The sequence below is a fragment of the Aquarana catesbeiana genome, linkage group LG03 (genome assembly GCF_042186555.1).
Source record: "Aquarana catesbeiana isolate 2022-GZ linkage group LG03, ASM4218655v1, whole genome shotgun sequence".
NCBI lineage: Eukaryota > Metazoa > Chordata > Amphibia > Anura > Ranidae > Aquarana > Aquarana catesbeiana.
In genome coordinates this window covers 697,085,269-697,108,245 of record NC_133326.1, presented here as the reverse complement: position 1 = coordinate 697,108,245, position 22,977 = coordinate 697,085,269, and the positions used below count along the sequence as shown (strand labels likewise).

The 22,977-nt window shown below is 44.0% G+C and overlaps 1 protein-coding gene across 1 annotated transcript; it reads left to right on the top strand.

Annotated features, from left to right (window-relative positions):
* The first annotated feature begins 18,417 nt into the window (after nucleotides 1–18,417).
* LOC141134281 (olfactory receptor 5P64-like) lies at nucleotides 18,418–19,188 on the top strand. Its single transcript, XM_073623858.1, has one exon. The coding sequence runs from the start codon at nucleotides 18,418–18,420 to the stop codon at nucleotides 19,186–19,188; it is 771 nt and encodes a 256-aa protein (XP_073479959.1).
* The last annotated feature ends 3,789 nt before the right edge of the window (nucleotides 19,189–22,977 follow it).

The following is a 22,977-nucleotide window of genomic DNA, read 5'->3' as shown; positions in this document are numbered from 1 at the left end:
CCATTTCTGGACTGTAGGTGTACCACACGTGCCCTGAAAAACTTCCTCTAAAAGCTTGGATATGTATTATATGCCTTCTTCCTTTACCTGAAGCTTTGCGGCCACAATTACTGGCAAATATCAACTATTAAAATGTCTGCATTTCTCAAAATACTATATAAAAAGCATATCACAGACCTCAACATAAATATCACATTTTTGCATGGCTAACCAAACCTAGATACAATAACATAGAACACAATAGGAAAGGTATGCCATTAAAAAACATTTTTATTGGGTATGTTTTATAGCACAAAGTAAAATTTTTAATTTTTCAAAATTGACGCTTGTTTATAGTGCAAAAAATAGAAACTGGAGAGTTGATCAAATACCACCAAAAGAAAGCTCTATTTGAGGGGAAAAAAGGACATTTTATTTGGGTACAGACCGCGCAATTGTCAGTTAAAGTAACGCAATGCCATATTGCAAAAAACTCTCTCGTTCCTCTCTCTGTAACCCCAGAAACTGGGAACGATGAGTTATGCCGTCACTTCCGGTTCCGCGTTTTTATTTACCTGGCCACCAGCGGCCAGAAAAAGCAGCCAATCAGACCTATTTGTGTTTGATTGGCTGCATGGGAGGCTAGAGGAGAGATTTGGGGTCTAATAAACCCCAGATCTCTCCATAAAAACGACCTGTCAGGGCCCATGCTGTCACAGGGGATGTTGTGTGAATACAGTGTAGTGTCAGTGTAGTGTCAGTGTAGTGTCAGTTAGTGTAGTGTCAGTGTAGTGTTAGTGTAGTGTGAGCAGGGCTTTTTTTTCTCAGGGAATAGGTACAGGAACCCACTCTCGCCATTCAACTCCTCGCCCTCAGCCCCACCCACTCTCGCCCACAATCCCACCCCTACTGCCCCTAATCTCACCATTCCTTGGGAAAGAGAAGTAAAATGATGCCAAATAATGAGTGTGGTCAAGGCTCAGAACTGCCTTTTGCACACAATTCAAAGTTCAGGAAAGTGTAACACACAGAGTTGTGCAGTGTTGAGCAGTGTGTATCACTAAGTGTGCAGAAAAAATATTAGCATCCCCATTCACAGCTCAACTCCCACCCACTCCAGTCAGGGAGGTCACCCTCCACAGGTCACCCTCTCTCACTTTCTCTCCCCATCTGAAGCTCACCATCTCCCCCCATCCACAACTCACCTTCCCTCCCCATCCACAGCTCTCCCTCTCCCCCTTGTGTATAGGTCATCTTCTCTCCCCCCTGTCCACAGGTCACCCTCTCTTACCTTCCCTTCCCATCTGAAGCTCACTGCCTCCCACCTGTCTATAGGTCACCCTCTTCTCCATCCACAGCTCACCTTCCCTCCCCATCTGAAGCTCACCGTCTCCCCCCCATCCAAACCACACTTTCTGTCCACATCCACAGCTCACCCTCACCACCTTGTGTATAGGTCACTTCTCTTCCCCCTGTCCCCAGGTCACACTCTCTCACCTTCCCTCCCCATCTGAAGCTCACCGTCTCCCCCCATTCACAACTCACCTTCCCTCCCCATCCACAGCTCACCCTCTCCACCTTGTGTATAGGTCACCTTCTCCACCCCTCTTTTCACAGGTCACCCTCTACCCCATTCACAGCTCACCCCTCCCTCCCTATCCACAGGTCACCTTTTCCCTCCCCTCCCCTGTCCACAGGTCACCTTCTCCCCCATTCACAGCTCACCCTCTCCCTCCCTATCCACAGGTCACCTTCTACCTATCCTCCCCTGTCCACAGATCACCCTCTCCCCCATCCACAGCTCAAACTCTCCCTCCCTATCCACAGACCACCTTCTCCCTCCCCTCCCCTGTCCACTGGTCATCCTCTCCCCCATCCACAGCTTACCCTCTCCCTCTATATCCACAGGTCACCTTCTCCCTTTCCTCCCCTGTCCACAGATCACCCTTTCCCCATTCACAGCTCACCCTCTCCCTCCATATCCACATCTCACCTTCTCCCTCCCCTGTCCACTGATCACCCTCTCCCCATCCACAGCTCACCCTCTCCCTCCCTATCCACAGGCCACCTTCTCCCTCCCCTCCCCTGTCCAAAGGTCACCCTCTCAACCCCCCCAGTCCACAGCTCAACCTATCCCTCCCCATCCACAGCTCACCTTCTCCCCCCACCCCACAGCTCAACCCCCCTTCTCTCCCCCATGTTCCACAGTTTACCTTAGCGTGCGCCCTCCCCCATCCACAACTCAATTCTTTATACATCATTTAGTGACATTTGTTTGTGCGTACACTTTATTTACTTATTTATCTATTTGCATTTGTAAGTACGCTTTTACATGATTTATTCACATTTTTAGGCTATTTGTTATTTATAGATTTAGTTTAGCCCCCCTCCCCCCCCTCCTTTCTATCACAGCGCAGCCACCACCCTCTTAGTCTATTGTGGTATATGCATTGCTTCAGGTCAAAAGAGGAGGGTAGACTGAGAATTTTAGAAGTAGCAGTAATATTAGCATTAACAGGGATGTTGAACTCACCGAGAATGATTGTGGGGGTTTCAGAAGAGAGAAGCAGGGTACCCAGGCAGAGAAGTCATCAATACAGGTACCTGATACAGGTCCAGTAGGCTGGTAGATCACAGCAATTCCTAAAGAAACTGGAGAAAATAGATGCATACGATGTGCTTTAAATGAAGAGAGTGTCGAAGAGGGAGGTGGGTGAAGTAACTGAAAGGTGCTATGGGGAGATTCTCACTCCACCTCCCTTCTTTCCACTGTCCAATGTGCATTACTAGCTGAATCAAATCAGATAGAGCATGGCTATTTTCTTGTCTGGAGGATGTCCAGCCTCATCTTACTTGACCTGGAAAAATTGCAGCCCATGGGCCACATGGCCCTTTGGCTGTCCCTGTCTGGTCCACAATGCTTCCACTGGCAGCATGCCTCTCTGAGCCAGTCAGGTCTTGAGGACAGTATTCTGACAGATATCTATGTGGAGCTGTAAGACATGGAAGGGGAAAGCCTGAGCAGCTGATTGATACAGCAGAAAGGCTTGGTTATGTTCTAGCAGGAGAGCATTGCTTAGCTCGGTTCTAACATGAGAGCATTGCCAAGAGGTGTCCCTGTGCTCTCCTGCCACTCTGCTACCCAGCCAAGTTCTTCCTGTGTTAGCGCATGCATGCTGCAAACCCCAAGTGCTGTGTACATGTTCTTCACACTAGGTCAAGATTTGCAGTAATCAGCGCTGTACCAATCTTAGGCTCTCTCCTTCCAATCATATTGCTTGCCGCTCTGCCAATTTTCTCCCTGAGCCTGATGCAAGGTTCACAGGCTCCCTCATCAATTCTGACATATTAACCCCATCTTCCTCCAGGTTTGGCATCTTCGGGCTTATTGAATGGCCTGAGATTATGGGAATCTTGCACATGCCCATGCTCAACTCAGTGTACATTCCAAAGCTTCTTGTGATAGTAGCACACACGCACACAAACAAAAAAGTAGCGTAATTTAAAAAAAAATGAAAGACCCTCTTTACACAGACGTACACATAAACGTCCCGGAAACACATACAGTAAAGCTTTGGTTTGAGAGTAACTTGGTTTGAGAGAGTTTTGCAAGACAAGCAACATTTTTAAATAAATTTTGACTTGATATACAAGGGATATCTTGATATACAAGTAACGTCATGTCACAACTGAGTATAAAAGAGAAGAGAGGTGCCTCTATGTGTAGCAATATGGTTACATTTAATGTAACATTTAGCAAGTCACATGGTTGATGATTAAAACAGACACATCTAAGTATGCAGGCATCTGGGGTAAAGCTGTCCACATAGACCGTCCTCCACCCCACCATCAACATTGTCCCTTTCACTCTGCACTCCATGAGAGCTTCAAGCCTTGCTTTCAAATCGCTCTACTCAGAGGCGGCTCTCTAATTAGGCAAATAAGGCAGCCGCCTAAGGCCTCGCACTTCCAGGGGCCTCGCGGCCGCCTAATATGCCTAACATGTGTGTGGGATTTGCTGGGAATGTCCCCCGGTCGGTGGCCCCGTCTTGCGTCCGGGGACGCAACTCATTTTCCCCACCCAGGGGCGGACTGTCACTCACCACTGCCCGAGGTCGGAGGGTCAGTGGGTGGAACCATCTACTCCTCTCCCCCGGCTCCTTCCTCCTGCCGTGCACCGCGGATCTCTGCCTCCGGCTATGTGCAGAGCTTCGATAATGCCTGCAGTGGCTGAGCAGCTCCCCCGGCTCCCCGATCTTCTCTGCAAAGTGGACGATCTGAAATGGAGGAGGACCCGTCAGAGCTGACGCCCGGCGATCATCCACGAGCCAGTCTGCAACTAACAGCCTCAAAGGTACAGTCATGCCCGTGCTCGACACTGACACATCCCGACACGTGACGTCACCTCCTGACTGAGGGTGCCCAGAGAATTACCGCTGCCTTCCGACCTCACACACACTGCCCTAAGTGATGATATGCAAGCAATCCGGCATATGATGCCACCTACTGACCCCATGCTATCATCATTATCCTCCTCATCCCCCTGTTCCTGGCATCCTACCTCCTGTAACACTTCCCACTGTCAGCTTCCTACCAACTTACCCCTGTCATCATCTCCATCCTCATCCTAATCCCCCTGTTCCTGGCATCCCACCACCCTACCATCATCTCTGCTGTACCCCACTGCCAGCTGACTACCACCTCACCCCCTGTCATCATCATCCCCTGTCATTATCATTGCCATGTACCCCACCTCTAGCATCCACCACCCTACCCCTGTTGTACCCCACTGTCAGCTGCCTACCACCCCACGTCATCATCATCCCAGCCTGTACCCCACTGTTAGCTGCCAAGCACCCCACGTCATCATCATCCCCCCTGTACCCCACTGTCAGCTGCATACCACCCCACGTCATCATCATCCCCCCCTCGTACCCCACCGTCAGCTGCCTACCACCCCACGTCATCATCATCCCCCCCCTGTACCCCACCGTCAGCTGCCTACCACCCCACATCATCATCATCCCCCTGTACCCCACTGTCAGCTGCCTACCACCCCATGTCATCATCATCCCCCCTGTACCCCGCTGTCAGCTGCCTACCACCTCACGTCATCATCCCCCCTGTACCCCACTGTCAGCTGCCTACCACCTCACATCATCACCCCCCTGTACCTCACTGTCAGCTGCCTACCAGTCCACGTCATCATCCCCTCTGTACCCCATGTCAGCTGCCTACCACCCCACGTCATCATCATCCCCCCCTGTACCCCACTGTCAGCTGCCTACCACCTCACGTCATCATCCCCCCTGTACCCCACTGTCAGCTGCCTACCACCCCACGTCATCATCATCCCCCCTGTACCCCACTGTCAGCTGCCTACCACCCCACATCATCATCATCTCCCCCTTGTACCCCACTGTCAGCTGCCTACCACCCCACGTCATCATCATCACCCCCCCTCCCCTGTACCACACTGCTGACATTCCACTGGTCAACATCCCCATCACTCCTCTGTATCCCACCTCTGGCATCCTACCACCCCACCCCCTGTCATCATTCTCATCTTAATTCCTCCTGGTACTCCACTGCCAGCTTCCTACCACCCCACCCCCTGCCGTCATCATCCCCAACCCGTACCCCAACCCTGACATCCTCCCACCCTGCCTCCTGTCATCATCATCCCCATGTAACCCACCTCTAGCATCCACCACCCTACCTCTGTTATCATCCTTATCTTTATCCCCACATACCCCACCTCTAGCATCCACCACCCTACCCCCGTTATCATCATCATTCTCTTCATCCCCTGTACCCCACTGTCAGCTGCCTACCACCCCACCTCATCATCATCCCCCTGTACCCCACTGCTGACATCCTACCACCGCACCTATTGTCATCAACATCCCCATCATCCCTGTACCCCACCTCTGGCATACTACTACCCTACCTCCTGTCATTATCATCCTCATCCCTCCTGTACCCCACCTCTGGCATCCTATCACCCTACCCCCTATCATTATAGGGGAGATATGATCTCAGCCTCTCCCCAATACTGCCACCATTACCCCAAACTGCATCCTGTCATCCAACTAACTGTACCCCAACAGTTGCATCACATACCATAATACTGCCCTGCCACCCAGTGAGCAAAAAGTGAGTGATAATGATAAGCAGTAACCCATAGCAACCAATCAGTGAGCAGTAATAATGTACAGTAACCTCTAGCAACCCACCAGTGAGTGGTAATAATGTGCAGTAACCTCTAGCAACCAATGAGTAAGCGGTAATGACATGCAGTAACCTCTAGCAACCAATGAGTAGGCTGTAATGATGTGCAGTAACCTCTAGCAACCCATCAGTGAGCGGTAGTAAAGGTGCAGTAACCTCTAGCAATCCATCAGTGAGCTGTAATAATGTGCAGTAGCTTCTAGTAACCAATCAGTAAGCAGTAATGATGTGCAGTGACCTCTAGAAACCAATTAGTGGGCCTGGAGCAATCAGTGAGTGTCAACTAGATCTTTATGTTTACATTATTAAAGTTTTTTTTAGATAAGTCTATGTGCATTTGTTTTTTGGGATGGGAAGCGAAATTGCTAGGGGTGGGGGCCAGGAAAATATTTGAATTATTTTTCCCATTATGGGCGTGAGTTGGGCCTCATGTCTAAGATTTGCCTAAGGCCTCACAAAGCCTAGAGCCGCCTCTGGCTCTACTACAGGGTAGTATTCCTGGTCACAATCGCAGACTGACATCGGTGAGAGCTGGCGGTGTGGAGGATGGTCTATGTGGACAGCTTTACCCCAGATGCCTGCATACTTAGATGTGCCTCTTTTAATCATCAACCATGTGAGTTGCTAAAGGTTGGACCTTCATTAAATGTAACCATATTGCTACACTTAGAGGCGCCTCTCTTCTCTTTTATACTCTGTAGTTCCTGCTGGATGTTACTTCTAATCCCCTTGTGGAGGCTTCCGTTTGTGGACGGACATTTTATGGTTACACAACCTGGTCACATTGCTATAATCTTTTTATATGGACTATAAACCAAAGGATTTATGAATAAATGGTTGTGGAACGAATCATCTGAGTTTCCATTATTTCTTACGGGGAAATTTGTTTTGATATACCAGTGCTTTGGATTACAAACATGTTTCTGGAAGGAATTCTGCTCGCAATCCAGTGTTTTACTGTATGTACATAAATTGCAATTGCATATTACACAACCCTAACATATGTCAGATGCAGAATTTTAGGAACATCATTGCAGTTTATATCAGAATTGATGGGCTGTAATGTGCACATACATTTTAGCACAAGATTTAATATTTAATAAAGTGTTACTAAACCCACAACAGTAAAATCAGTCTGTATATGCAGCATAGCATGCTTGTTATACGCACTATGTTAATCCTCTGTATTGTGCAAAAAGGCTCTTTGATCCTCTATGCACAGATCCTCCACCTCCTGCAGGATCTCTCTTGGCAAGGCCAGATAAGAGACAGTGAGGGTAGTAAAACTGCACATGCTCAGTTTTGTCTCTATTGCAGGAGAGAACATTTCCTGATTGATCAGAGCTTTACAGGTCACATGATATTGACATCACACATGTGGGCGTGTGTACAGATCCTAAATGACAGACCAGTCCCTCCCTCCTCCTCCATGCCCAGTTACTAAAAAAGAACACAGTGGGTGGGCTGTCACATCTTAATTCATGGATGATCCGCCTCCCATAACAACATGAGTACACAAGCTGTAGTGGAAATCTCCTCCTACCTGAACACTCAGCACTCGGGCAGACCCTGCAGTTTATCATGGGACCGTGGTATACAGATCAGCCAAAAACCTTTAATTGCTATTTTAACCTGTGTGTGCCACCTTCTGTGCCTGTGACAAGGCCAAACATTCCAGGGTATGTAAACTTTTCATCAGGGCCATTTGGGTGATTTCTGTTATCATTATGATTTTAAAAGAAGCCAAAAACTATGTGATAATAAATGGCTTCATGTGATTGCTATTCTTGAATAAAAGACAGTTTTTTGGCATGATTATAAATGCCAAAATGTCTGCCAGGGTGTGCAAACATTTGGGCACAACTGTACAAATAAATTTAGTCTGGTCATAAAGGTTGAAATTATCCTTGGATTTGAAAGGGTTAATATTATTTTAAAATGGCAGGTGGTTATGATACGCAAACTCTGGTCCTGTCCCCTAATCCAGCCATTCTGGACTAGGCTGGATTAGGGACTGACTTCACAAATCTCCACATACACCCTAGAACACACCCCAGCACAATTCCTCCTTCACCACTCGGACATACCGACACATCAATACCGCAAAACACTAATACCACCCCTATTAAATGCAGCCAAATTGTGTATCCCTCATCATTGGGGAACAACCCATGTTCCTACTATCCCGGAATGGCTCAAACGAGTAGAAAAAATTGCGGAAATGGAGGAACTAATCTCCATAGCCAAAGATTGCCCAACCAAATTTTCATACACATGGGCCTGTTGGCCCCACTTTCGTACCACAGATCAGTACAAACGATTGACCAACCAAACTCATAAGAAACCACACACCCCAGGACGCTGGCAACTCTTAATAACTTTTTTACTACATTCAGAAGCTAACCTTATCAAAACATGTGGTGACTGGCCTCCCTCACCTAAAAAAGGGAAGAATGAGGGAGGTCCCTTGTCACTTTATCTACATACAAACCCAAAGATCTACCAACCAGGCGTCCTTACCCTCATTAATCCAATCCTTCAGATATGGTGGCGGAGACAGGGAGGTATCCCAAACCCCATCCACCCCCTCTTCCCTCCTCCCCCCCTCCCCTCCTCCCTTGCGTTCTCCTTCTTCTCTTCTCTCCCACCCCCTCCTCTTCGTCTTTCTTCTCCTATCTACTTGGGTTTACACCATAAACCAGTTCCCCCATCTGGCAGAACCCCATTTTTCTAAACACTGATATTCAACCAACTTTAGCTGCTTAGATTGTAGATGGAATTATTTATTCAAAGTTAGCTATTACCTCACGATATAGCAAGTCTTCGATTCTATTCACGAAACACACCCAAACATACTTAGGTATCAGACAGAACTAATAGTATTGGGATAAAGGCAATTATACAACTGACCATTCACAACCATATCTCATGTTTTATATAAGTGTCTACTATATCACCCTTAGTCGAAAAATGTTTTAAAACCATTACTGCTTGTTAGCTTTGAATATCGCTACTGTCAAATATTTTGTTTTGCCTCAATCACCGTGTCTAAATGCAATGTAAACCTTATTTTTTTTACCAATAAAATATTAAGGAAAAAAAAAATGATATGCAAACTTATGGATCCTCGGACCATGTTAATAAAAAAGAGCAGAGCTGGGTTTAAAAATGTAATGTTATTTTATAATGTTTAATAGCACAAGCAGAATTTCAAAACATTCATTAGACTATTCCCAATTTCATATGTAATTTCCTGAACACAAAAATAGGACTGTTTCTCACGGGGACCTCTCAGTCCTGTTTGTTAGGTTAATGCCAATCCCAAGACATCGTTTTTCGATTAGGCTTGTTAGACTTTTACGCTATAAAATGATATGTACTGTGCATGTTAATGTTTATTTATGTAATCTGTAAAAGGTGATGCTCTTCAGATTGGACATGTGCTTGAATTTTAGCAGACTGTATTTTATCTGACCTGTTTTCAGTATTTCAGTGCAACCAGGTATTTATAAGCAGACCAAAATGTGTATTTCAATCAAGAAACAACCATTAAAATAATTTTAAGAAGATTGCTGAGATTTGTGAATGGATGCAGAAATAAATCTTCACTGCCACAGCTAAAAGGAAAATCGTTTTTAATTTTTATGTTTTTTGCAGCCACAGAACAAAATTATTTTCAGCTGATTTTGTCTGTTATGGATAAGCATGATAAATACAGATAAAAGAAAAGTATAACAATGCAAAAACATTTTTTAAAAACAAATCAAGGAAAATTGAAAGGTAAAAACTAATAATTCCATTTGTTGAAACTCAGTAATTTTATCTTCTGGGTAGAGGAAATGCAAAAAAAAATCATTTAGAAAATATTTAAAGTGGATCAACTTTCCATCTATTAAATCTTCTGCCCTTGTTGTTGTTGTTTTAACTTTTGATAGTAAAACATTTTTTTCTGCCAGTAAATACCTTATACAGCCCACTTCCTTTTTCTTGTCTGGTCATTAGTCTAGGCTTATGACATCATGCACAGCTCTCTCACTCTCCCGAGAGTTTGCCAAGAAGGGAGAGGGGTGAGTCATAAGAGGGCCAATGAGAGCTGCAGGGCTGCAGAGCTGGATGTGTGCCTCTGTGTGTCTGTGTAAATCCAGGAAGTGAACAGGCAGCAGCTTCAGATGTCTACAGTTAAAATGGCTGTAGCCAGACTTAGTGGAGGGAGATTTCTGCAGCATATTTGGCAAGTACAGAATCACAGTATATATATAAAATATGCAAAGTGGTTGGAGGGAAGCTTCATAATGGCAAAGATGTTACTATTACAAATTATGTGAGCAGACTGCAGTGCATAGTCGACAAGCAGATAAAGACTGCTAATGTGTTTATTAGTGGTAGCTAAGACATGCCTTTATGATGTCACCAAAGGCAGGGCTAGACAAGGCAGGTGCTAATTAACAAGATATGAGTTGTTATATGTGTAGCGGTACCCCTGTAGGGGCTGCTGGGTGATTGTGGCCCACATGTCACCCTGCCCAGCCCGGCATTCACTTCCAGATGCTCCAAGACAATTGTTAGGACCTGGGACCTCTGCTGTGTCTGGTGGTGACTCTGCTTGCTTTGCCACCTGAAATGCTGGACAGTTCCTTAGACAATTCCTTGAATGATCTTGTCTTGAATCTTGTTTGCCTTGAACCTTGAACTCTTTGCTCCTCCCATGAACTTCCTGATTTAAGCCATGTCTCTGCACTTCCTGGTCGCCAGAATATTGTGCCTTCACCAGCCAATATCTTGCTCTTGTCTCTCCTGCTGCCGACCGTATCTTCGCTACCATTCGTTACCGACATTTGGCTTGTTCCTCCACTATGCTTCTGCTGAATCCCAAGCTGAAACTATTTGTTACTGACTTTTGGCTTGTTTCTCGACTACGCTTCTGCTTGATCCCTACCTGCTATATCTGCTACTGGACCCTGGCTTGCTCACTTCTTAGTGAGGCTATCCTGAGGACCGCAACCTGGTACTAACACGCAGCAAAGCACATCTCCACCATCAGGAGCTCTGTTGAATAATGATTAGTGCTTAGACCTCACACCTCAGGTGAACCCGTGTCATTAGCCAGGGTGACCTGTGTGAATATCTGCTCTGCTGCTATAACTACTGGCCTCTGAGCCTGACTCCAGACCGTGACAACAAAAAGGGCCCAAAATACATCCCTGGGAATTACAGACTAGTTAGCCTAACATCAATAGTATGTAAACTCTTGGAGGGGATGATAAGGGACTATATACAAGACTTTAGTAATGAGAAAGGTATCATTAGCAGTAATCAGCATGGATTCATGAAGAATCATTCCTGCCAAACCAATCTATTAACCTTGTATGTGGAGGTGAGTTACCATCTAGATAAAGGAAGGCCCGTAGACGTGGTGTATCTGGATTTTGCAAAAGCATTTGACACAGTTCCCCATAAACGTTTACTGTACAAAATAAGGTCCGTTGGCATCGACCATAGGGTGAGTACATGGATTGAAAACTGGCTACAAGGGCAAGTTCAGGGTGGTGATAAATAGGGAATACTCGGAATGGTCAGGGCTGGGTAGTGGGGTCCCCCAGAGTTCTGTACTGGGACCAATTCTGTTTAAGTTGTTCATAAACAACCTAGAGGATGAGGTAAACAGTTCAATTTCTGTGTTTACGGATAATACTAAGCTAAGCAGGGCAATAACTTCTCCGCAGGATGTGGAAACCTTGCAAAAAGATCTGAACAAATTAATGGGGTGGGCAACTACATGGCAAATTAGAAACATTTTAAATAATGCATTTGGGTAATTTCAGAGATAAAATGATAATTCTCCCGCTCTACAAGACTCTGGTCCGGCCGCACCTAGTGTATGCTGTCCAGTTCTGGCACCAGTCCTCAGGAAGGATGTACTGGAAATGGAGCAAATACAAAGAAGGGCAACAAAGCTAATAAATGGTCTGGAGGATATTAGTTATGAGGAAAGGTTGTGAGCGCTGAACTTATTCTCTCTGGAGAAGAGACGCTTGAGAGGGGATATGATTTCGATTTACAAATACCGTACTGGTGACCCCATAATAGGGATACAACTTTTTCGCAGAAGGGAGTTTAACAAGACACATGGCCACTCATTAAAATTAGAAGAAAATAGGTTTAACCTTAAACTACATAGAGGGTTCTTTACTGTAAGAGTGGCAAGGATGTGGAATTCCCTTCCACAGGCGGTGGTCTTAGCGGGGAGTATTGATAGTTTCAAGAAACTATTATATAAGCACCTGAAGGACCGCAACATACAGGGATATACAAGGTAATACTGACATATAATCTCACACTTGTGTCTCTAGAACACCCCAGACAGCTCCACCCTTCTTCCCCACCTTCCTTCTAGAAGCCTCTAGAAGCATAAGGGAGGTAACCAAAATATGAAACTAGCTGTGAGTCACCAGAGTACTCTAAGCCACTCCCAGCCCCACAGATCAAAACAAACAGGCCTGGCTTTCAAGCGAGGCCTGCCTAAATTTACCTGCACTAAAAAAAAAAACCTATTTCTAGCACCTACCTAAGGTAGAAGGTGCTACATATGTGACTAAACTAACAAACATACCCTTGTTATTGCCTCCTGATTTTAATTTGGACATATATTCAATTACAGTATAATTTATGTTACAGTACAATATTGTTTAACAAATGCCAAGCAACTAGCAACTCATCAGTATCTGGTTGCTCTTGAGTGATACTTGTGTTTCCCTACATTCTCTTTTTTTTATTGTTGTTGTTTTTGTTTAGTTGTATCCGACTCTTCTTGACCTCATGGACCATAGCACGACAGGCTTTTCTGTCCTCCACTGCCTCCCGAAGCTTTCTTAACTTCATGTTCATTGTTTTGAGGATGCTATCTATCCATCCTGTTTTCTGTTGTCCTCTTCTCCTTTTGCCTTCCATGTTTTCCAGCCCAGAGTTGAGCTTCAATATATATAATGTTTTAAAGTAGAATGATTGCCTTCCCTTAAAAATATGTGCTGCTTCACTTAATTATATGTGAATCTGCACTTATAGTTTTCTCTTAATCCCCCTGCAAAGTTCCCCAAATACCTGTTGACCTTGCCAGTGAAGTCAACCTAATGGAACTTCCTGTGATAGGGTGGCTATGCTCTTAAACTCAAAGCAGAGTTGCCACTCTCATGTAGGCTGTGCCTGATTTCACTGTGGTGAGCTAAGAAGATGTTGCGGAGGGGGTTTTGATATGACTTTTGTCTCACAAGCCTGTAGGTTGTCACCTGGCCATACCTAGTCCAGTCCACTGCTTTCTGGATTAGCCGGGACAAGGGGGAAAAGAAGATACACCATCTGAGTGTAGTATTAAACAAGAATTTTTGTTAACCACTTGCCGACCGCAATACGTATATACACTATATTACCAAACGTATTGGGATGCCTGCATTTCTACGCACATTAACTTTAATGGCATTCCAGTCTTAGTCCATGGGGTTCAATATTGAGTTGGCCCACCATTTGCAGCTGTAACAGCTTCAACTCTACAGCGAAGGCTGTCCACAAGGTTTAGGTGTGTGTCTATGGGAATTTTTGACCATTCTTCCAGAAGTGCATTCGTGAAGTCAGGCACTGATGTTGTATAAGAAGGCCTGGTTAGCAGTCTCCTATATTGAGGTCAGAACTCTGTGCAGGCCAGTCAAGTTTCTCCACCCCAAACTCGCTCATCCGTGTCTTTATGGACCTTGCTTTGTGCATTGGTCCAAATCATTTGGTGGGGGGATTATGGTGTGGGGTTGTGCTTCAGGGGTTGGGCTTGTCCCCTTAGTTCCAGTGAAGGGAACTCTTAAGGCGTCAGCATACCAAGACTTTTTGGACAATTTCATGCTCCCAACTTTTTGAAAACAGTTTGGGGATGGCCCCTTCCTGTTCCAACATGACTGCACACCAGTGCACAAAGCAATTTCCATAAAGACATGGGTGAGCTAGTTTGGGGTGGAAGAACTTGATTGGCCTGCACAGGGTCCTGATCTCAACCCGATAGAACACCTTTGGGATGAATCAGTGCGCAGACTGCGAGCCAGGCCTTCTCATCCACATGACCTCACAAATGAGCTTCTGGAAGAATGGTCAAACATTCCAATAGACACACTCCTAAACCTTGTGGACAGCCTTCCCAGAAGAGTTGAAGCTGTTATAGCTGCAAAGGGTGGTCCAACTAAATATTGAACCCTACAGAGTAAGACTGGGATGCTATTAAAGTTCATGTGCATGGAAAGGCAGGCGTCCAATTCTTTTGGCAAAATAGTGTATATACATTACAGTTTGCAAGTGGTTTACCAGGATTATGGCTGAACATATCAGCCATAACCCCAGTATCATTTTTTGCAGCCAGCAGCCAGCATCCAGCTTTCTTATGAGGCGCAGGAACAGTTTCTGAAGCAGCGGGAGGGGACACCCCCTCCCTCTCCCACTGCTCACCGGTGTTTCTCGGGCTTATTGTTTCCTCCAGTTCACTCGAGAAATGATCCAATGATGCTGCCAGCTGCTCCCATAGATGATCAAAGAGTAGATACTCATTGATCGCCTCTATGGCCTTGGAGGACTGGAACAATGTCATGACATCACTTCCGGTCCAGGCTGGAAGTATTTATTTATTTTTTTTATAAGCGAAAGATAAAAAAAAAGTTTTTTTGATGTTTTGCTTTTAAAGGTAAAGAAGAGGTCTTTTTGACCCCAGATCTCTTTATTAAAGACAACCTGTCATCCTTATTTCTATCACAAGAGATGTTTATATTCCTTGTAATAGGAATTAAAGTTTATTCTAAACAGGTAACCTGTAAAGGCGTCTAAAGCATCACCTATGGAGATTTTCAAGTACAGTAGTTTTTCACCATTACACGAGTGTGTGCAATTTTAAAGCGTGATATGTTAGGTATTTATTTACTTGGCGTAACATCATCTTTCACATTATATAAAAAAAAAATTGGGTAAATATTGTGCTTTGTTTTTCTTTTAAAGGATAAAAAACCTTCTGTGTGTAGCAGCCTCCCCAGCACCCCCTAATTACTTACCTGAGCCCCATCCCTCTCCAGGTATTTCCACAAGTGTCTAAGCCATCTGAGACATGCCTCCTGATTTGTTGAGACACAGCAGCGGTGCCATTGGCTCCCATGGCTGTCAATCAAAGTCAATCAGCCAATCAGGGGAGAGAGGGGGCAGGGCTGGGTCAGGGCTCCGTGTCTAAATGGACACACAGAGCTCTGACTCAGATCCAGTGCCCCCAAATGACCCTGCATCGGTGGTGTCTTTAGATGGGAAAAATGACCCTGCATCGGTGGTGTCACTGGATGGGAAAAATTACCCTGCATCGGTGATGTCATTAGATGGGAAAAATTAGCCTGCATCGGTGGTGTCACTGGATGGGAAAAATGACCCTGTATCGGTGATGTCATTAGATAGGAAAAATGACCCTGCATCGGTGGTGTCATTGGATGGGAAAAATGACCCTGCATTGGTGGTGTCACTGGATGGGAAAAATGACCCTGCATCAGTGGTGTCACTGGATGGGAAAAATGACCCTGCATCGGTGATATCATTACATGGGAAAAATGACCCTGCATCGGTGGTGTCATTAGATGGGGAAAATGACCCTGCATCGGTGGTGTCTTTAGATGGGAAAAATGACCCTGCATCGGTGGTGTCACTGGATGGGAAAAATGACCCTGCATCGGTGATGTCATTAGATGGGAAAAATTAGCCTGCATCGGTGGTGTCATTGGATAGGAAAAATGACCCTGCATCGGTGATGTCATTGGATGGGAAAAATGACCCTGCATCAGTGATGTCATTAGATAGGAAAAATGACCCTGCATCGGTGATGTCATTAGATAGGAAAAATGACCCTGCATCAGTGATGTCATTGGATGGGAAAAATGACCCTGCATCGATGGTGTCACTGGATGGGAAAAATGATCCTGCATCGGTGATGTCATTAGATAGGAAAAATGACAATGAATCGGTGGTGTCATTGGATAGGAAAAATGACCCTGCATCGGTGATGTCATTGGATGGGAAAAATGACCCTGCATCGGTGGTGTCACTGGATGGGAAAAATTACCCTGCATCGGTGATGTCATTAGATAGGAAAAATTACCCTGCATCGGTGGTGTCATTGGATAGGAAAAATGACCCTGCATCGGTGGTGTCATTGGATGGGAAAAATGACCCTGCATCGGTGGTGTCACTGGATGGAAAAAATTTCTGTGTCAATGGTGTAGCTAAGAGGAAAATGGCACGGCATCGGTGTCAGTGGGGATAAAGTGCAGCCAATCAGTGAAGGGGAGATATGGGCGTGTACATTGTAGTACACACAGATTATAGTGCAGAGCCCAGGGCTGAGTTGTGAAATATGATGGTTATCATGCAGCTTCCAGGGACAATCTCCTGAAATTGAGAACTGGCCCCATGTCACCAAAATCATCCCAATATATACACCGATTTGTAAAAAAAAATCCCTACTCTCTAATTTATAGTAGTCAGTATATACAACAATTTTATCAATATGTCTTTGTTAATATGCCTTGAAATCAATTTGGATATATAAATAAAATACATATATATAATATATTTTAAAATATGTTTAATATAAAATCAATATATTGAAAATATATAAATAAAGATTATTCCCTGAACTGGATTAGAACCCACAACTTTCAACACTATAAGCCTGTTACTCTAGCCACTAGGCTATCACTTAAGAACACTTTATCAATGCTTTTTATGTTGAATAGGAGATAAATTGTGTGTAAAACACCTTATCAGCCCATACAATTAATTGCTATTTAATAATCTGTTATGACCATAGACACACATTGTCCTGCTGCCTTCTAGCCATTCACAATTCCCTCATGTAGGGGCAATAGTGCAATGTGTCCTACAAGTTGGGGTGCAGAGCTGTGCTGGCCCTTGTGTTCTGTTATCTATGGAAGCTGTGCCCCCCCCCCACTCACACACAATACACACGTTTTCAGCATGGCTCTTTATGTTGGAGCAGATGACAGAGAAGAAGGATAAGACAGCAAACCAAGGAACTAATTAATACAGTAGAGGAACCAGAGAACCCAGCACTGCCTGCTTCCCTATACTGTGTGCTGTAACTAAGATAGATTTACATATTCATATACAGAGCAGAAGACATGTATGTCTGCAGAATGATGATCTGTGGGTGTTACTACCTTATTGCTCATTGGTCCTAAAATCTTCCTAATAAAGACTACTATATTTATAAACTCAGAATTCTGACTTTGGAACTCAGAATTCTGACTTTGAAACTCAGAATTCTGACTTTTAATCTCAGAATTCTGACTTTTATTCTCAGAATTCTGACTTTGAAACTCAGAATTCTGACTTTGAAACTCAGAATTCTGGCTTTTAATCTCAGAATTCTGACTTTGAAACTCAGAATTCTGACTTTTAATCTCAGAATTCTGACTTTGAAACTCAGAATTCTGACTTTGAATCTCAGAATTCTGACTTTGAAACTCAGAATTCTGACATTGAAACTCAGAATTCTGACATTGAAACTCAGAATTCTGACTTTTAATCTCAGAATTCTGACTTTTAATCTCAGAATTCTGACTTTGAAACTCAGAATTCTGACTTTGAATCTCAGAATTCTGACTTTGAAACTCAAAATTCTGACTTTTAATCTCAGAATTCTGACTTTTAATCTCAGAATTCTGTAGATTTTTTTTTTTAAACTCACGATTCTGACTTTGAATCTCAGAATTCTGACTTTCAAACTCAGAATTCTGACTTTGAATCTCAGAATTCTGACTTTGAATCTCAGAATTCTGACTTTCAAACTCAGAATTCTGTAAAAGAAAATTTTTTTTGCAAACTCATAATTCTGTATTTTTTTTTATGATGGCCCCAGGGCTCTTCCAAAAGTGCCTAACATGCCTTAGATGCACTTTAACTTATACAGGCCATATTTGACTTGATTAGATCAAAATTATATTTTAATTTCAGGAAATGGTTAAATACAACCACACTTCCGTTGGTGAATTCATCCTTTTGGGATATGAAGATTTTCACAGTTTTCAAAGTCTCTTATTTATTCTCCTACTTCTAATTTTTGTGGCCACCATGATTGGGAATATCCTCATTATTGCATTAGTGTCAATGACCCTCTCTCTTCAATCTCCCATGTATTTCTTTCTCTCTCACCTTTCTTTATGTGATATAATGATCAGCACAAATGTAGGCCCCAAAACCTTACAAGTCATTCTAACATCTAGATGCAACATTTCATCTTTATCTTGTGAAATACAGTTATATGTTTTTGGAGCTTCTGCCCTTATAGAGTGTTGTCTTTTGACAGTAATGTCATATGATCGATATTTGGCCATATGTAACCCATTGCACTATTCAATAATTATGAAGCACAGACTGCCTCAGTTCTTGGCTACGTTATGCTGGGTGGCTGGTTTTCTTCTTGCCTTGATCACAGAAATTCTTGTGGTTGAATTAGACTTTTGTGGTCCGAATACTATTGACCATTTTTTCTGTGACCTTGCTCCTCTTCTCAACCTTTCCTGCTCTGACACCAAACAGGTTGAAATTCATGTATCTATTACGGTCATTGGAATTGTCATGTCTCAATTAATCTTTGTCATTGTCACATACATTTGTATATTTACATCGATTCTTCAGATCTCCTCCATTGCTAGCCGACAAAAGGTCTTCTCAACTTGTAGCTCTCATTTGACAGTTGTGTCTACTTATTATGGTACACTTATAACACTTTATGTGGCTCCATCAAGAGGATATTCACTAAACCTCAACAAACTTTTATCTCTTTTTAACACAATCATAACCCCACTATTTAACCCAATCATTTACACATTACGAAATAAGGAAATAAGAATTGCATTGAGCAAAGTTTTTTTTAAGGGACGCTACCTGGGAGAATATTAACCACTTCAATATCACATATTTTCACTTCCTTCTTGCCCAAATGTTCAGTACTCTTACGAGGGGGTGCTGACACATATTGAGCCTTACCCAGAACAAAACTGAGCTAGGAAGGACTGTTTATGTCTCTGTGCCTGCAAAAGTCAAAAGTTTTGGGATCCACTTTGCTGCAAGCTTTCTCACTTCCAAGTTGTTGTGGATAATGGCCCCAACTCTCTCATGTAATATTACCAGGTATGTAGTAATACTTTTGGCTGATATTCAGCGGTCCTCCATGATCATGTCATGGATGACTTTCACATTTGCAGGCAGAGAGACAGAAACAGGCCTTCCACTGGGTTTCTCACTTTCAACACCGAAATGGCCAGTTTTAAAATTGACAACCAACTGTTGCATATGACATGATCATGGAGGACCGCTGAATATCCACAACAACTTGGAAGTGAGAAAGCTTGCAGCAAAGTGGATCCCAAAACTTTTGACTTTTGCAGGCACAGAGACATAAACAGTCCTTCCACTGGGTTTCTCACACCAAAACCATGGTCAGTTTTAAAATTGACAATGAACTGTTGCATATGAAGGGCCACTGTCACCCAAAGTTTGTGACATTTCATCATGGATCTGCTTTGCACCTTTCCCTTGGAGAAAAAGGAACTTGATTATGGTCCTATGCTCTTCCACATTGAATTTTTCTGAAGGTGCTGCCATGTTCACTTTGGACCTGAAAAAGAAAGATGAGTTAAAATCATAGGTAGTTGATTTTTGCACCAAAAAATTGAAAAAAAAAATAAAATTGACAACCAACTGTTGCATATAAAGGGCCACTGTCACCCAAAGTTTGTGACATTTCATCATGGATCTGCTTTGCACCTGTCTCTTGGAGAAACAGGAACTTGATTATGGTCCTATGCTCTTCCACATTGAATTTTTCTGGAGGTGCTTCCATGTTATCTTTGGACCTGAAAAAGAAAGATAATTAAAATCATAGGTAGTTGATTTTTGCCCCGTTGAATATAGACAAATTGGCCAGTACACCCTGAAATTTACAGCTTCCTAGCTCAATTTTTTCTGGGTAAAGCTCAATACTTATTAGCACCCCCTTGTATACTTTGAATGACAATTACTCATGCAACACAAAGGCATGACTCTTTGTACATCTTGCCGCATGTATGCGTTCCTTGATCATCCGATCGAGGGCGAATACTGCTGTGCAAAATGTAAGCACATTGTTTCCCTGGAAGCCCAGGTTCTGAATCTGGGGAAGCAACTGTCAGCACTGAGAAGTCCCTCCATACTAAAGGTGAGCCAGGAACGTACACGGCAGGTGCCGGCAGGGGCCAGCACAGAGGCGGGTGGAGACAAAGAGGTGCAGGCACTAGCAAAGAGTAGATGGGTGACAGTCAGGAGGGGTAGAGGGGGAAGTGCCAGGGAGGCCGATCCAGGACTGGAGCATCCCAATAAGTACGCTCCATTGAGTGACATTGGTGTAACCAGTCAGGGACCAGCACTGCTGGAGTTGAGGGACTCTCCTAGCTGCCAGGGGAAGAACTCCTCCAGTGAGAGTGGGGGGGCAGCAAAGGGAAAGGAAAGACAGATTCTGGTGGTAGGGGACTCAATTCTTAGAAGGACAGAGAGGGCAATCTGTAACCAAGACCTGAAGCGCCGAACAGTATGTTGTCTACCGGGCGCTCGGGTTCGGCACATCACGGATCTTGTGGACAGATTACTGGCAGGGGCTGGGGAAGACCCGGCTGTCATGGTGCACGTTGGCACCAATGACAAAGTCAGAGGCAGATGGAGTGTCCTAAAGAACGATTTTAGGGACTTAGGAGCTAAATTGAGGAAAAGGACCTCCAAGGTAGTGTTCTCAGGAATACTACCGGTACATCGAGCCACACCAGAGAGGCAGAGGGAGATTAGGGAAGTAAACAAGTGGCTGAAGAGCTGGTGTAGTAAGGAGGGGTTTGGGTTCCTGGAGGACTGGGCCGACTTCTCAGTCGGTAACCGGTACTATAGAAGGGACGGACTGCACCTAAATGAGGAGGGTGCAGATCTGCTGGGAATGAAGATGGCCAAAAAGTTAGAGGGGTTTTTAAACTAGGCGATGGGGGGGAGGGTCCAGAGACAGTGATAGCCAGCGCAGAAGATATTCCAGAGGGTAGTATTGGGGGCATTAGTGGTAGGTTAACCAAAGCACAAAAACACAAGGTGAGTATAGTAGCAAGTCCAAGTTGCAATCTTGAAACACCCAATACAAGGACAATATGCGACCGGTCTAAACTATGTGGCATGTTCACCAATGCCAGGAGCCTGGCGGACAAGATGGGTGAACTAGAGATACTGTTGTACAAGGAGGATTTGGATTTTGTGGGAATTTCAGAGACCTGGTTCAACAGCTCTCATGATTGGCTGGCAAACATTCAAGGGTATACCCTATACCGCAAGGATAGAGAGGGTAAAAAAGGGGGAGGGGTATGCCTATATATCAAGAATAATGTACAAGTGAATGTGAGAGATGACATCACTGAGGGGGCTAGGGAGGAGGTGGAATCTTTATGGGTAGAGCTCCAAAGGGATGAAGCTAAGGGGAAAATAATACTGGGAGTATGCTATAGGCCCCCTAACCTGAGGGAGGAAGTGGAGACGGATCTCCTATCACAAATTGGATTAGCAGCAAGGATGGGAAGTGTTATCATAATGGGGGATTTTAATTATCCAGACATAGACTGGGCGGAGGGAACCGCGCATTCATTTAAGGCTCGCCAGTTCCTTAATGTCTTGCAGGACAATTTTATGGGTCAGATGGTAGACGCACCAACTAGAAATAAAACATTACTAGATCTACTGATTACCAACAATACAGACCTGATAACAGATGTGGAAATACGGGGCAATTTAGGTAACAGCGATCACAGGTCAATTAGTTTCAGTTTAAATCACACAAATAGGAGACATGAAGGGAACACAAAGACACTGAATTTCAAAAGAGCCAACTTCCCTAAACTACAAACCTTGCTAAAAGGCATAAATTGGGATAAAATATTAGGAACAAAGAATACAGAGGAGAGATGGGTTTGCTTTAAGAGCATATTAAATAAGGGCATTAGCCAATGTATCCCATTGGGTAATAAATTTAAAAGAGCGAACAAACATCCTGGATGGCTTAACTCCAATGTAAAAATGCATATAAAAGCAAAGGAGAAGGCCTTCAAAAAATACAAGGTTGAGGGATCATCCACAGCATTCAGAATTTATAAAGAATGCAATAAGAAATGTAAGGGTGCAATTAGGATGGCTAAGATAGAACATGAAAGACACATAGCGGAGGAGAGCAAAAAAAATCCCAAGAAATTCTTTAAGTATGTAAACAGTAAAAAAGGGAGGACAGACCATATTGGCCCCATAAAGAATGAGGAAGGACATCTGGTTACAAAGGATGGGGAGATGGCAGAGGTATTGAATTTATTCTTCTCCTCAGTATTCACGAGTGAATCGGGGGGCTTCAGTAACCAAAACTGCAGTGTTTATCCTCATGACACAACACAGGAAGCACCTACATGGTTAACAGAGGACGGAATTAAAATTAGACTTGAGAAACTTAAAATTAATAAATCACCGGGACCAGATGGCTTGCATCCGAGGGTACTTAGGGAACTCAGTAAGGTGATTGCCAGACCGTTGTTCCTAATTTTTACAGACAGTCTATTGACTGGAATGGTGCCAGCTGATTGGAGAAAAGCCAATGTAGCACCAATATTTAAAAAGGGCCCAAAAAACATCCCTGGGAATTAC